At 43.1% G+C, this 14,094-nt stretch overlaps 1 protein-coding gene across 1 annotated transcript in view; it reads left to right on the forward strand.

The window, feature by feature from the left end:
- SEL1L2 (sel-1 suppressor of lin-12-like 2 (C. elegans)) overlaps window positions 1-14,094 on the forward strand; it is a 92,577-nt gene that overhangs the window by 73,006 nt on the left and 5,477 nt on the right. Inside the window, 2 exon segments of the mRNA XM_011995210.1 lie at window positions 2,094-2,249; window positions 3,695-3,769. Of these exon segments, the coding sequence (XP_011850600.1) occupies window positions 2,094-2,249; window positions 3,695-3,769 (231 nt within the window).

Below are 14,094 nucleotides of genomic sequence, written 5' to 3' on the forward strand. Positions count from 1 at the left end.
GCCAAGGGAAGAACTTTCAAGGAAGAGTAAATGAATGAGCACCCCTGTGAAACGCAGTGAGAAACCTGGTTTAAAAAACAAGAGGCCAGGCATGGTGGCTCACGCCTGTAATCCTAGCACTTTGGGAGGCCGAGGCGGGCGGATCACGAGGTCAGGAGTTCGAGACCAGCCTGGCCAATATGGTGAAACTCCGTCTCTACTAAAAATACAAAAATTAGCCTGGTGTGGTGAGGGGCACCTGTAGTCCCAGCTACTCAGGAGGCTGAGGCAGAAGAATCGCTTGACCCCAAGAGGTGGAGGTTGCAGTGAGCCAAGATCACACCACTACACTCCAATATGGGCAACAGAGCAAGACTCCATCTCAAAAAAAGAGAAAAAAAAAAAAAACAAGTAAGAAAGAATGAGATATCTATAAGACTTGGCAATACAGAGAATGTGGGTGAGGTCATTGGACTGCTTGGGGTGGAAGCCGGATGACAATGGCATGAATTTGAGATCAGGAAGTTGAGAAATAAAAGTATTCTTGCAAGCAGCATGCCCTTAAAGGGAAAGAGAGAGAAGGAACTCAGCATTAGGGGGACTAAGGACCCAGAGGGTGTTACTTTTAAGATGGCAAGAGACCTGAGCATAATTGTAACTGATGGAAAGAGACTCTGAAAAACGTTGGTGGTATTAGCACCTGATTGGGTGCAGAGCAGTAGAAGCCTCTTTAACCTTGATAGATAGGCAGGATTGCTCAGCCTCAAAGACTGGAGGGAGGGTGGAAAGGATGATGCGAATCTAAGTATGGGGGAATGGGATGGGGAGAGAGGCGAGTGAGGAAAGACGATATGAAGTTTTCTTCAATGATCTAGTAGGTACAAAGTTGACTTCTGTGAGCAAAAGTAGAGTGGTTGGCTAGGAGGTCTCAGAAAGCCATGAAAGTTTGTAATAATCTCTATGGGGAGTGAGAGAGGAAGTGGCCAAGATAAACAGCAGGACATCTGAACACACCTGAGTATCCCCACCAAGTCCTTCATGTCAGAGGCAGAGCCAGGGCAGCAGCAGACCGCATCATCAACGAGGTCACATCCAGTCAAGGGGTCACTGGCATTTTCCACAGTGGCCCAGCAGGAGCACCTGTTTTGTACTATCTTGGGGGGTTGAGGTTGCCTAAGATGGCCTCATTCTTTTAGTTCATTCCAAGTTCTTGGCTCGGGATCTACCAGATTTCCCAAGTTTCTAGAATAAGAAAAATAGTCATGGCTAATGTATATTAAGTCTTTGTATGTTTTAACTCATTTGATCCTCTCAACACATCTACGGAGTATCCCACAGTGGACAGATGAGCAAACTAAGCCAATGTTGTGGCTGGTCATCTTGCCCAGGATCACACAGTTGTGGAGCTGGAATTCAAACTCAAGCTATTTGCCTCCAGAGCTTTTGCTCTTAATCGCTACGTGGCACTGCTTCTAAAGGCTCCAGTGTTAGAGCTGGAAGATAACTTAAAGACCATCTAAGGAAAGCCTTCACCTTTGCAAATAAAGTGCCCAACTCACAAAAGAACTAATGAGAGAGCCAGGACAAGAATTTTGGCTGCTGGGAGTCTGCTGGTTCTCTGATCTAGCTTCAAATGCCTATTCCTGCTCTAAGCAGGAGTTTGGTGAGAGTTTGGCTTCTTGGAGCTGGGATTTACCTGCTGCATACGCCACAGTTGTGGCTGGGAGAAGCTATATGGGTGCCCTGATAAGGAAGGATGACAAAGATGGCAAGATGCATCATGGTGGGGCTTCGGGTCCTCAGAGACCATCACTTGGTTTCCTTTGCATTAACTTTAGTTATGCCATAGTGGGGAGATACTTTCACAAGACTAAGTAGTCCTTCTTTCTCGATTTTTTTTTTCAGAACGGCTCAAGAATATAAATTTCCATATTCTTACTTAGAACCAAACTCAGTGTTCACCCCCACCTTCACAAATAGTGGATTTAGAGTAGCTTGACTTTTGGTTGGTTTTTCCCATTGTATTTAAATAGCAGGCATCACAATGACTATTGTATCCAGTGATTATAATATAAAAAATAAAGTCAATAAGGGATGGCTTAAAACGATTTTAATTTTCAGCTGGCTCTGGAATATGGAAGGATTATAAACTTGCCTTCAAATATTTTTACTTGGCATCTCAGAGTGGGCAGCCCCTCGCCATTTATTATCTGGCCGAGATGTATGCAACAGGAACAGGAGTAGTAAGATCATGCAGAACTGCTGTGGAGGTAAATACAATATGAGGCTGTTTTTAAAGCACTTGTCATATATGACACAGAGGAGGTGATACTGTTCTTAAATTGTTGGTGTCTTTGATTTTATAAATATTACCTCTTTTCTTCCAGTTGACAATGTGAATACTGACATTTGTCAGAGGGGAAAAGCAGTGATGTAACTCAGGGTGGGGGAGACAGAGAAAAGATCTCTCCTCTCTCTGACATTTGGCTTTTCGTCAAGTTCAGAGCTCACCTCAATATGCAGTTAAGGAGCTCTGTTTCAGCATTCAATCAAATCACCAGGACAATTTGGCACTTCTAGTGGGATAGGGAGTTGCTACTTGGGAAACGAAAGGCTAGATTTAGCCTAGAAAATGTAGCCCACTTCTTCCCAGAAAGCAGCATCCTTTGGTTTTTGATGATTTGGATGACAATTGAGAAAGTGAATTCTCTCAGTCTGAGCCAATGATGCGCTTTCCAAAAGAATGCTTTTAGGACCTTAATGTCCTTCATTGATTTATTAAACACGTCTGCTGCACCAGCATAAATACTCTATGTTGCAATCTGGCCCCTCTGAAGCTCATTTCAAAAGCTGCCAGCTAATGATCTATCTTTAGATTTGCTCCTTTGCCAACTTCCTAATGAATTATGTATGGCTAACCTCTTTTGGTTACATAAGGGCTATTCAGCTAAGTTGACATTTGTCCCCCTAGGGCTCTGCACACCTTCCTCACAGTTATGTCACCTACACCCTCCGGCACTGTCTTCCCTTCATTCTCTCCTTTTCACATCAGCTGTGGCCTTATAACTTGCCCTTGCAGAGCCGCAGTGCTCAGAAAGTCCCTTTAAAACACACACACACACACACACACACACACACACACACTAGCGATACATTCTTATTCTTCCACATAGCCTCCAAGTCAGGAAAGTTTATTATACAAATTTAAAATAAGGTTGAGGAAGTTTCCCTCAAGACAAAAACAAAACAAACAAACCCAAACACTTCTGATCTTTGTGCCTATAAAAGGTATTAACTCTTTACCCTAAATAATTTGCAAAATATAGACCTAAAATCCTTCCCTGACCAGCCCGTAGGAGCTGAAGACTGATTTCATTTCTCATTTGCCTGGGGTGAAGCATACTAGCTAACTAGTCTCCTTGATTTCTCCTCCCATATACAGCTTTATAAAGGTGTCTGTGAACTAGGCCACTGGGCTGAGAAATTCCTGACAGCTTACTTTGCCTATAAGGATGGTGATATAGATTCTTCTCTTGTTCAGTATGCACTGCTTGCAGAAATGGGATATGAAGTGGCTCAAAGCAATTCAGCATTCATTTTGGAATCTAGTAAGATAAGTTAAAATTCTCTGCAATCCCCCAATCATACATATGCATATATGACTTTACTACAGAGGCATTTTAAGCCTTCCTAACGGAATGTCTCCTTTTTTTAGAAAAGGCTAACATTCTTGAAAAAGAGAAGATGTATCCAATGGCGCTTCTACTATGGAATCGAGCTGCCATTCAAGGTATAGAACCCAAATAAAAATAAGCACATACCCGGTCCCTGTCCTCTGTTATTCATCAGGTTTGCTTTAGCTGCGTGTTTGTGCACATAGGCAGCAAGGAGCAGAATATCAAGTAGGTGACATTTCAAACTATACGGATGTTAGGGTCAGTCTTTGGTTAGAGATCATTTCCAGGAATTTATTTTCCCCATTATTATCAAGGTCCCTGGTTCAGCAAACCATAGGAATTTTTCTACAGCTCTGTCTCCATGGCACCAGAACAGTTCTTTGAAATATACAATTTTACTCAAGAAACCAGTTTCTTGGTCTGGCTTCATTCATTCATTGCTGAGATCTTGACTGAACTAATCAGAGATGTGACCCATGTCTCAATGAGTTTACAAGCAAAATTAGTTATGTATGTATCTAAGGCTCATGTGATTTCTCTATTAAAATATCACATTGATGACTACCATAAACTTCAGATCTTTACTACAATCATTAGCACATAAGAATGAAAAACCAAACCAAAACAAAACAGATACATGGCAGGATCCTCTCCCTTTTCCTCGAGTTTCCATGTCTCGCTTGCTGGCATCACATGAATAAGGAATATAAGATACCAGTGGTGGGAAAAGCAATGGCAGGTGGTATTTGCATTGCATTGCAATGTCTCTTACTATTTTTCCTCTAAAATTATATTATTAAAAGCAGAGAAATACTGCAAAGCTGTCACCATTGGCATTTGGATATGTGAAAACTCTCTTGCAATAAGAGAGCAATTTTGCTTCCAATTAGGTTTCTTAAAATTGTCTTATGCTAAGGCCAAATCATCCCTTTTCACAGGAAGTGAATAGGATAAAAAATTATTCTCAGCTGACACTAATATGAAGCAGAGGAAAAAGTCACAATGGTGCTTTCTCACATCCAGCTGAGCTGGTAGCACAGCAACAAGCCATCAATGCAATTTTAGTGAGACATTCCCCTTAAAAAGTCTATGTCTTATAAAATGCAATGAAGGCCTTATTTAGAGTGGGGAAACAATACCCGCAACCTCTCAGCCACGGCCAATCAGCTCAATTACAACAAATAAAGGTTTATTCCAAGCCAGGAAATAGTGTGGAAATTACAGCAAGGAAAAGAGACATTAAAAACAAGGGTACATTGATACATACATATTTTTTTCTTTTGAGACGGAGTCTTGCTCTGTCTCCAGGCTGGGGTGCAGTGGCGCGATCTCGACTCACTGCACCCTCTGCCTCCCGGGTTCAAGCGATTCTCCTGCCTTGGCCTCCCAAGCAGCTGAGACTACAGGCATGCGCCACCATGCCCAGCTAATTTTTGTATTTTTAGTAGAGACGGGGTTTCGCCATGTTGACCAGGATGGTATTGATCTCTTGACCTCGTGATCCGCCTGCCTCGGCCTCCCAAAGTGCTTGGATTACAGGCGTTAGCCTGTACTGGCACCCAGCTGGTACACTGATATTAAACTGAATTTCTCAATATAAGAAAGTCAGACTGCTAAAAATAATCATGTGTCCTAAGAGAGGTCAGGCATAAGTGTCCCTGAATATATGGTTACTGAGTGGCTCACTTGGGGTTAGGAAATCTAATAACGAAATTTTCCAATTAGTCACTGGCCATACTCCTTTTAGCAGTTACTCATGTGAAGAGGGTGCTGAACCATCAGGACTCAGTCACTGCCCTGTGACTATGAAATCAAAGTGGAAATCCCTCCACTGTCAGTTGATCCCCACGGGAGCCTGTCCGGATCACCACATGCTGCCAGTCAGCCCCCTCATTAGGGTGGAGCTGAATTCCCCCAAGAACCAGCTTGTTTACTGCCTTCCATTATTAGAGACTTCAGGGATGCTGCTTACTGCCTGCACAACTTGAAAATGCACAGAATTGTCCTATATCTTTGTGGTTATAGCCCAGGAGAAATCTTAGGGTCAAAGGAGGGCAGCTTTGGGCAAAATTAGAGATGGACTAGGTTTCTCTTTAGGGCTCCATGGACCTCCTGCTTCTCCAGACTCCCTCAGGCCTCTTTTCTGGGCATCATTCTTATAAGTTCTTGCTCCCAGTTACTGACCTGTACATTTGGAAGCATTTGGAAAGCAAGTCCAGATAACTAATGTCTTTGTCAGCTAAGAATTTTATAGACCAGGTGCAGTGGTTCACACCTGTAATCCCAGCACTTTGGGAGACCAAATTGGGAGAATTGTTTGAGGCCAATAGTTCAAGAACAGGCTGGGCAACATAGTGAGACATCATCTCTACAAAAAAATAAAAGATAAAAAAAAATTGTTGGGTGTGGTGGTGTGTACCTGTAGTTCCAGCTACTCAAGGGGCTGAGGCAGGAGGATCTCTTGAGCCCTGGAGATTGAGGCTGTGGTGAGCCGTGATCACATCACTGCACTCAAGCCTGGGCAACAGAGTGAGATTATGTCTCGATGATAATAATAATAAAATAAATAAAAAAGAATTTTATAATGTTAGCTGTATTCAGAGAGACTTAAAGATGGTTCACAGTATTACATCTTTTTGAAGTGTCTACCTTTTAACAGAAGATTCTACAAGATTAGAATTTCAGTACCTAAAGGAATAAATTCCAAAGGATGTTAGGCACTACATTAGGCCAAATGAGAAAATTTTGGAAGGAGTCCTATATCACTTAATGCTAGACCTGAGCCCATACAGGGCACTTCCTCTTTTTCTGAGTAAGCCAAGACCATGCCAGAAGGGCTGGCCATAGCTGAGATGGCCGTCCTAGATGAGTGTTCCCTCATCTTTCCAATCAACACTCTCCTGGTGGATGGGAACATAGACCCCAAGGGGACCCTGAGGGGTCATCCCTAAGTGGACTTCAAAAGACTGATAAGATCTTAAAAAGTCACATGACTTTTTTCGACTTGACATATTCATGTTTTTTGGAAAGTAATATTCTAAAGTACTTAATATCTGGGGAAAGTATTATCTAAAAAGTTTCCTTGCATGTCCATCCATTCATTCCATATGTATTTATCAAGTACCATTCCAGGTTCTGGGACTGTATCAGTGATTAAGAGTTCAAGGTGCTTGTCCTCATGAAGTGCCTGCCCTCATGAGGAAGAGAGAAAATAAACTAGTAAGCAAATCAGATAGCAGTGACATGCTGTGAAGGAAATAAAACATGGAGTTGACGTAGATAACTTCTGGGGTTGGGGCTGAGGGGAACTTTAGACAAGGTAATTGGAGACGGCCTCTAGAAGAGAAGTGGCATTGGCGCTTCTGAGAATGAAGAGAAGCCAGCCACAGGAAGAGTCAGAGAATTCCAAACCTGCCAGGTAGAGGGCCTTGAGGAATCAAATGCAGGGATCTTGTGCAGAGGGCAGGTGAGGTATGACTTGTAGGTCATAAGGAGTCTGATTATTATTCCAAGGGCAAAGTGAAGTCATTGGAAGATTTTACACAAGCAAATAACATAACTTGATTTTACATTTTAAAAAGATCATCCTCTAGCTAAACAGTATGAGGTTTCTCTTCAGAGTGATTGAACTATTCTGAAATTGTGGTAATGCTTGCACATCTCTGAATATATGAAAAACCATTTCGTTGTACCCTTTAAATGGGTAAATTGGATGGTATGTGAATTGTATCTCAATAAAACTGTTACATATATACTATATATAACATATACATGTATTTTACATATATATACATATCATGCTGGCTGGGTGTGGTGGCTCACGCCTGCAATCCCAGCACTTTGGGAGGCTGAGTTGGGAGGATTGCTTGAGCCCAGGAGTTTGAGACAAGCCAGAGCAATATGGTGAATATGGGTATGGTGGTGCATGCCTGTAGTCCTAGTTACTTGGGAGGCTGGGATAGGAGGATCGCTTGAGCTTGGGAGGCTGAGCTTGCAGTAAGCTGAGATCATGCCATTGCGCTACAGCCTATGCGACAAAGCCAGGCCTTGTCTCAAAAATAAATAAATAAAAATTAAAAAAAATAAAAAGATCACCCTGGCTGTTGTGTGAAGAACGGGTTGGAAAGTGAAGATAAAAGAAGAATTTGAAGCCTATTGTAGTATTGTAGGCTGGAATAGGCAGTGGAGGAGATGTCAAGAGTTAAGCGTGTTTCAGAGGCACAACCTATAGGACTTGATGAATTGGCTGATGGAAGCAAGGGAAAAAGAACTAGGAATAATTCCTCTAGACTTATGGCCTGAACAATGGGGGCACTGTACTGAGACAGGGAAGAAACTATTTCGTTTGGAGGAAGGTGTGTAGGGTGCTAGGAAATCTCTACTGGGCATTTTAAGTTTGAAATCCAAGTGCAGACATCAAGAAAGCAATCATAAGAACCTGGGCCTCGGGGAGAGAAAGATGGTAGATATAAATTTAGAACTAGTTAATAAAGACAGTCAATGGAATGAAACGAGGTCACCCAGAGAAAGAGTTGAGATGAAGCAGAATGTTGGAGATAGGTGGGGAGGAGAGGCGAGAGAAGAGAAAAGAGGGGAAAGAAGAAAGAGGAAAAAAAAAAAAGGAGTTAGGGGCAAGCCCTTGACATTCCACATTTAGGAAGTGGGCAGAGGAGGAGTCAGGCCAGAGTTTGAAATAAAGAGCCCATGAGGTAGAAGGGAAACCAAGAGAAGGCAGTGCCATCAATGCTCCGACAGGACAGTGCTTGGGCAGATGGGGCCCATCACACCAGTGCTGCTTGGACGTCGGGTAAGATGAGGACAGAGATGTGGCGATGGATTTGGCTGTATGAAGGCCATCTACCACCTTCAAAATAGCAGCTTCACGGGCAACGGGGCAGAAGCCAGGTTGGAGTGGGGTGAAGAGTCCGTGGGAGGTGAAGCTTTGGAGACAGCGAGCATAGAACACACTTTTGAAAAGGTTCAGTGAAAAGGGAAACAGAGAAATGGGGCATGAGCTAGAAGGAGACACCACAGGATAAAGAGAGGGTTTATTTTTGTTCATAGAAGATGCTAGAGCGTGTTTGAATGGCGGATGGGATTGATCTGGGAAAGAAGGTGACAGTGGTGACGCAGGAGAGTAGAGCTTCAGGAGTGACATCTGAGAATGGGAGGGATGGGGTCCAGCTTCCCAAGAGTTAACCTACTTAAAAAAATTAAAAGATAAAATTGGTAATTTCTTGTTCTTTAAGAACATTTGGCCAGGTGCGGTGGCTCATGCCTGTAATCCCCGCACTTTGGGAAGCCAAGGCGGGCGGATCACCTGAGGTCAGAAGTTCAAGACCAGCCTAGCCAACCTGGTGAAACCCCGTCTCTACTAAAAATACAAAAAAATTAGCTGGGTGTGGTGGTGGGGGCCTGTAATCCCAACTACTTGGGAGGCTGAGGCAGGTGAATCGCTTGAACCTAAGAGGCAGAAGTTGCAGAATGTGCCATTGCACTCCAGCCTGCCAGCCTGGGCGACAAGGATGAAACTATCTCAAAAAATAAAATAAAATAAAATTGTACTATACCATGGATGTTACACTATAATGAAGACAGTTAGCAATGAGTGTTATATTTGTATTGCATAAAGTATATCTAATTCCAGTTCTGGGGTTCTGAGTGTTTTGGGTTCTTTTTTATACCTGGTTATAGATACATATATATTTTAAAGGACTGAAACAAGATTATTAGGTTGAATTCCTCAGAACTATACATAAATCATTTGAGTTATGATTCTTCTTTTTCTAATATTTCTATCAGGCAATGCATTTGCTAGAGTAAAAATTGGAGATTACCATTACTATGGCTATGGGACTAAGAAAGACTATCAAACAGCAGCCACACACTACAGCATTGCAGCCAACAAATACCACAACGCACAAGCCATGTTCAATCTGGCTTATATGTATGAACATGGCTTAGGCATCGCAAAGGTAATTGTGTTGGTAATAATTCAAACCTAGTAATGACATCTGTGTGGGAAGAGAAAATGTGTAAATGTTTTGAATTTCATTGATGTCCTCAATGTGGAGGAAGGAAAGAAAGGACTTAACATCTGCCAAATCCCTCTCATGTGCCAATACATATTACTTACTCCAATATGAACCCTATGAGATAGAAGTTATTTTCTCCATTTATGCCAAAGACATAACTAGTGAGTAGAAGAGATCTAGTCTAGGCCAATTCAATTAATAAGTTCCTGCTTTTTCCAGCACATACTTTTTCCAGTAGGCCCTGTCTCCATTTCCCTTCACCTCTGGGCCTTTTTTTCCATTAAAATTTCCACTGGTTCTCAAGCTCTCAGGAACAAGGAGAAAGCGAAAAGAGACCACAGCTGGATACCAAGGTGGTATTAATCCAGAAAAGTCTTATGAAGCACCTACTGTGTACATGACCTAGTGCTGGATACTCTAGAAAGGCCCAAGAGAGTGAATCTCCAGTCCCCCAGGACTATACTTGACTTGAGGCAATGAGTCATATTCATTTAGAAAAAGAGCCAGCACTACAAGGTGGTATTGATAAATCTCTTAGACAGTGAGTGTAATTAAGGCAGAAGATGACATCAGGGTCTCACAGAGTGAGAAAGGTGTATTCAGTACCAATAATGATAGCAATAGCCAGGCATTGGGTTAAGTGGGCTATGTGCTTCTGTCATTTACATCACACAACCACTCAATGAGATAAGCCCTAGAACTATCCACAGTGTATGCATCAGGAAGCCACAATGCAGAGAGGTTATGTCATTTGGCCAAGCAGCTTGCGGAGGTCATCAATGGTGGAGCCAGAATTTGAACCCAGCCCTGCCTGACCCTGTTTTTTGGTAAAAGAGTGGGCCTTGCAGTGAGTCATTCTTGGTGCTCAAGCATGTGTTTCTTTTCGGTGTTTATATTCCTGGCTCCATTTCTAGAGCCAAATAACATGGGAATTGCTGGCTTTCCTATGCTCTCTTCTTTCTTCCAGTTGTGCTAGTAATTGAGAATTATTGGTAGGGAATTTCCTATTGCTAATGGTGCACAGTGAAGGGCTTCTTATTCAGAGGTATGGATCCCTGCCGTCCTGTCCTCCCCTGCAGCCTGCCTTTTGGTTGATCATTTTTCATTAGCCCTGGCACCCTAAGCAGTGGAATGTCAAATCCAAATCCAGTCTGTTTCCCCCATTTCTAGCAGGTGTAAGCTTCCTATGTTTGTAAAATGTGGGTAAGAATGGGACAGGATGGGATAGCTAAATTGGATGATTCTTAGGATTTTATTTAGCCATCCCTGGGTCCCTCACCCATTATCCACCTCAGTAAAACAGATACCTGCCCTACCCCAGGCTTTAAGGATAAAATGAATAAGCTTTTGTGAAAGGGCTTTGTAGTCAAACAGTGTGTAGAATGACTGTTATTTAGATCAAAAGGGAATTAGAGCAACTGCTAAGTAAGGCTTCAATAAGATTAAAGCCTTTCTTTACTCATCATTCCTAGTGCAAAATATAATATGGGAGAAGCACTGTCTATAGAAGGGATGAAGTGACCCCACTCCATGTGTCAAATCCATGTTAGCTTTCCTATCCCCGGCACCACCATGTTATTCAAAAAGGACTTGGTCGCCCTGACAGCTGTATTCACGCCTAAGCGAGGCCATTTTGCCTGAGTCCCTGGGGACAGGTAGGGTGTCCTCTCAGGACACAGAGCCAGCAATGCTGGGGAGAGCACACTGCGAGCCAGTGCCTGGCTGGCGGACCATCAGAGGGTTTGATTTTTCTCTTTGGAGTCACCACTGATCTCTTTCCTAAGCACTTCCTTCGCAATGTCAAATAGTAGTTGTTAAGACATACGTTTCATACATTCAGGAAAACACTTTGAAGTTTCTCTCTGGCCAGTTTTCTGTTCTTTTCTGCCAGGGTTCTTGTTAAATCATGGATAGTTCATTTTGTTCAGTCTCTTTCAGTCAGAAGTCTATTTTATTTTCCTACAGAAAGTCTCTACATTAAAAACAACAACAAAAAAGCAGAGACTACTAGTAACCTCCCACCGGGATATGAGAATTTTAGGCTGAGCTAACGAGGGACCATTGCCCTTTGTTTTTATTTGGTTTCTTTTGTTTAGCAATTAGGAAAACAATAACTGAGTACCCAAAGGTATCTTGCCATCTCAGCGTCAAATTAACAAGGCGCTATCACCTTCTCTAATTCTTAAAATGAATATCCTGGTAATTAAAAGCCCAAAGCTTGTTCAAATGAAAGAAAAGAGAGTAGGAGAATACGCCTTCCCAGCAGTTAAGTCATCAAGTAATTAAGCATTTCTTCAGTGAGGCACTTCGCAATCCTCTTTATTAGTTAATCCTCATGCAAACCAGTGAGAAAGATGAGTATAATACCACTACTACAGTATCTTCGAGAATCAAAGAAGGTGATACAGAGTATTGCTTTATAAACATGCAGACATTTAAGACCTCTGGGGAAGAAAGTTAGATATAAATCATCTCTTGGTAAATCAATATTAAAATATGGGTCATTGTTGTTATCATCCATCTTTCAGAAAGGAAGTTGGGGCTAGGATGATGCAGGTGAGTTATCCTAGTAGCTTCACTGAGAAGCATCTCAGCCAGTGAGCTCATTGTCTTAAACTGGGCCAGGACTGACTGCATCATTGTTCTGGGAACACTGAATAATGCCTGGTGAGGAACTGGGAGAGGACCTGAAGTAGTTTAGAAACACAAGCATTCACACACACGTTGTTATGAAATTGCTTCTCAGGGTCTAGGCGTGGTGGCTCACACCTGTAATCCCAGCACATTCTGAGGCTGAGGTGGGCAGATCACTTGAGGTCAGGAGTTTGAGACCAGCCAGGCTAACATGGCGAAACCTTGTCTCTACTAAAAATACAAAAATTAGCTGGGCAAGGTAGCATGCGCCTATAATCCCAGCTACTTGGGAGGCTGAGGCAAGAGAATACTTTTAACCCCGAAGGCAGAGGGTGCAGTGAGCTAAGATCCAGCCTGGGTGACAGAGCGAGACTCCCTCTCAAAAAAATACTCAAAAAACAAACAGTTTTTCAATTGATACTTGATTTGTAAGTACTTTGGAAATTGCACCATGAACAAGGACTGTTGCCCATCCCCTCCCGGCCATCCCTTCTGTCTGTACCTTGCCTCTGACCTTCTGCTCACCTCAGCTCGTAGCAACGACTACTCAGGGGTCTTCCATTCTAGTGTTCTCCCTTTAAATCTGTGACCGAGATGACTCTATTCACCAAAGATTTGCAATCCCCCATCCATAGTGAGGACTTGTAGCTGGGGTTCACCCGCCTAGTCAAAGACTATGTTCTCCAGCCTCCTTTGGATCCGCGTGCCAGCTCTCGCGAGGGCTCCTTTGGATCCGCGTGCCAGCTCTCGCTAGGGCTCCAGCCTCCTTTGGATCCGCGTGCTAGCTCTCGCGAGGGCTCCTTTGGATCCGCGTGCCAGCTCTCGCGAGGGCTCCTTTGGATCCGCGTGCCAGCTCTCGCTAGGGCTCCAGCCTCCTTTGGATCCACGTGCCAGCTCTCGCGAGGGCTCCTTTGAATCCGCGTGCCAGCTCTTGCGAGGGCTCCAGCCTGCTTTGGATCCACGTGCTAGCTCTCCCGAGGGCTCCTTTGGATCCGCGTGCTAGCTCTCCCGAGGGCATGGAAGTGAAAGTGAAGAGTGTCATTCCTGGGCTAAGGCAGCCAAGAAGTAGATGGGGCTGCCCCCGGTCGCTTTCCCATCCATCGGCTGAAGGCACCAGGAGATACAAAGGCTTTAGGGGACCCCAAAACCAGGTGATGGAAGGAGCTTGGGCCCCACAATTACCACATGAAGAAAATTCACTACCAACCAGCAATATACATTTTGGAATGCTGAATGGGGGAGAAATAAACTTCTATTGTGTTAAGCCATTAAAATTTGGGAATTTGTTACAGATAGCATTATCTTAATAAATAATTCATCTAACAAAGCACTGCCAGGTCATTCTTGATAAAGTATGACTCTGATATTGTAACCTCCTTCATCCTACCCACCCCTCTATCCTACCCTCTCCCCCAAATAAAACCGCCAAAAAATACAAACAAGCAAACACACAAATAAAAAGAATCTTATTTACTTTTTATTGCTAAATGAAGTCCAGACTTCTATTCCACATTCAAAGCCCCCAGTGACCTAGCCTACCTTGATAATAACGGTGTGATACAGCACTTTGCCCTATCTAGATTCTAGGCTACTTATTCCTTCCCCTCAAAGACCTTGGCCTGAGCCCTCCTGAGATACCATCCTTTTGCTGGAATGATCTTAACCCATATTTATGCCCATTGAAAACCAGTCCATTTTTCAAAGAACAGCCCCAATGTCATCTCCTTTAGGAATCCTTCAAGGAACCCCAGATTTTTTTTTTTTTTTTT

This window comes from Mandrillus leucophaeus, unplaced genomic scaffold, assembly GCF_000951045.1.
Source record: "Mandrillus leucophaeus isolate KB7577 unplaced genomic scaffold, Mleu.le_1.0 Scaffold476, whole genome shotgun sequence".
In the NCBI taxonomy this organism is placed as follows: domain Eukaryota; kingdom Metazoa; phylum Chordata; class Mammalia; order Primates; family Cercopithecidae; genus Mandrillus; species Mandrillus leucophaeus.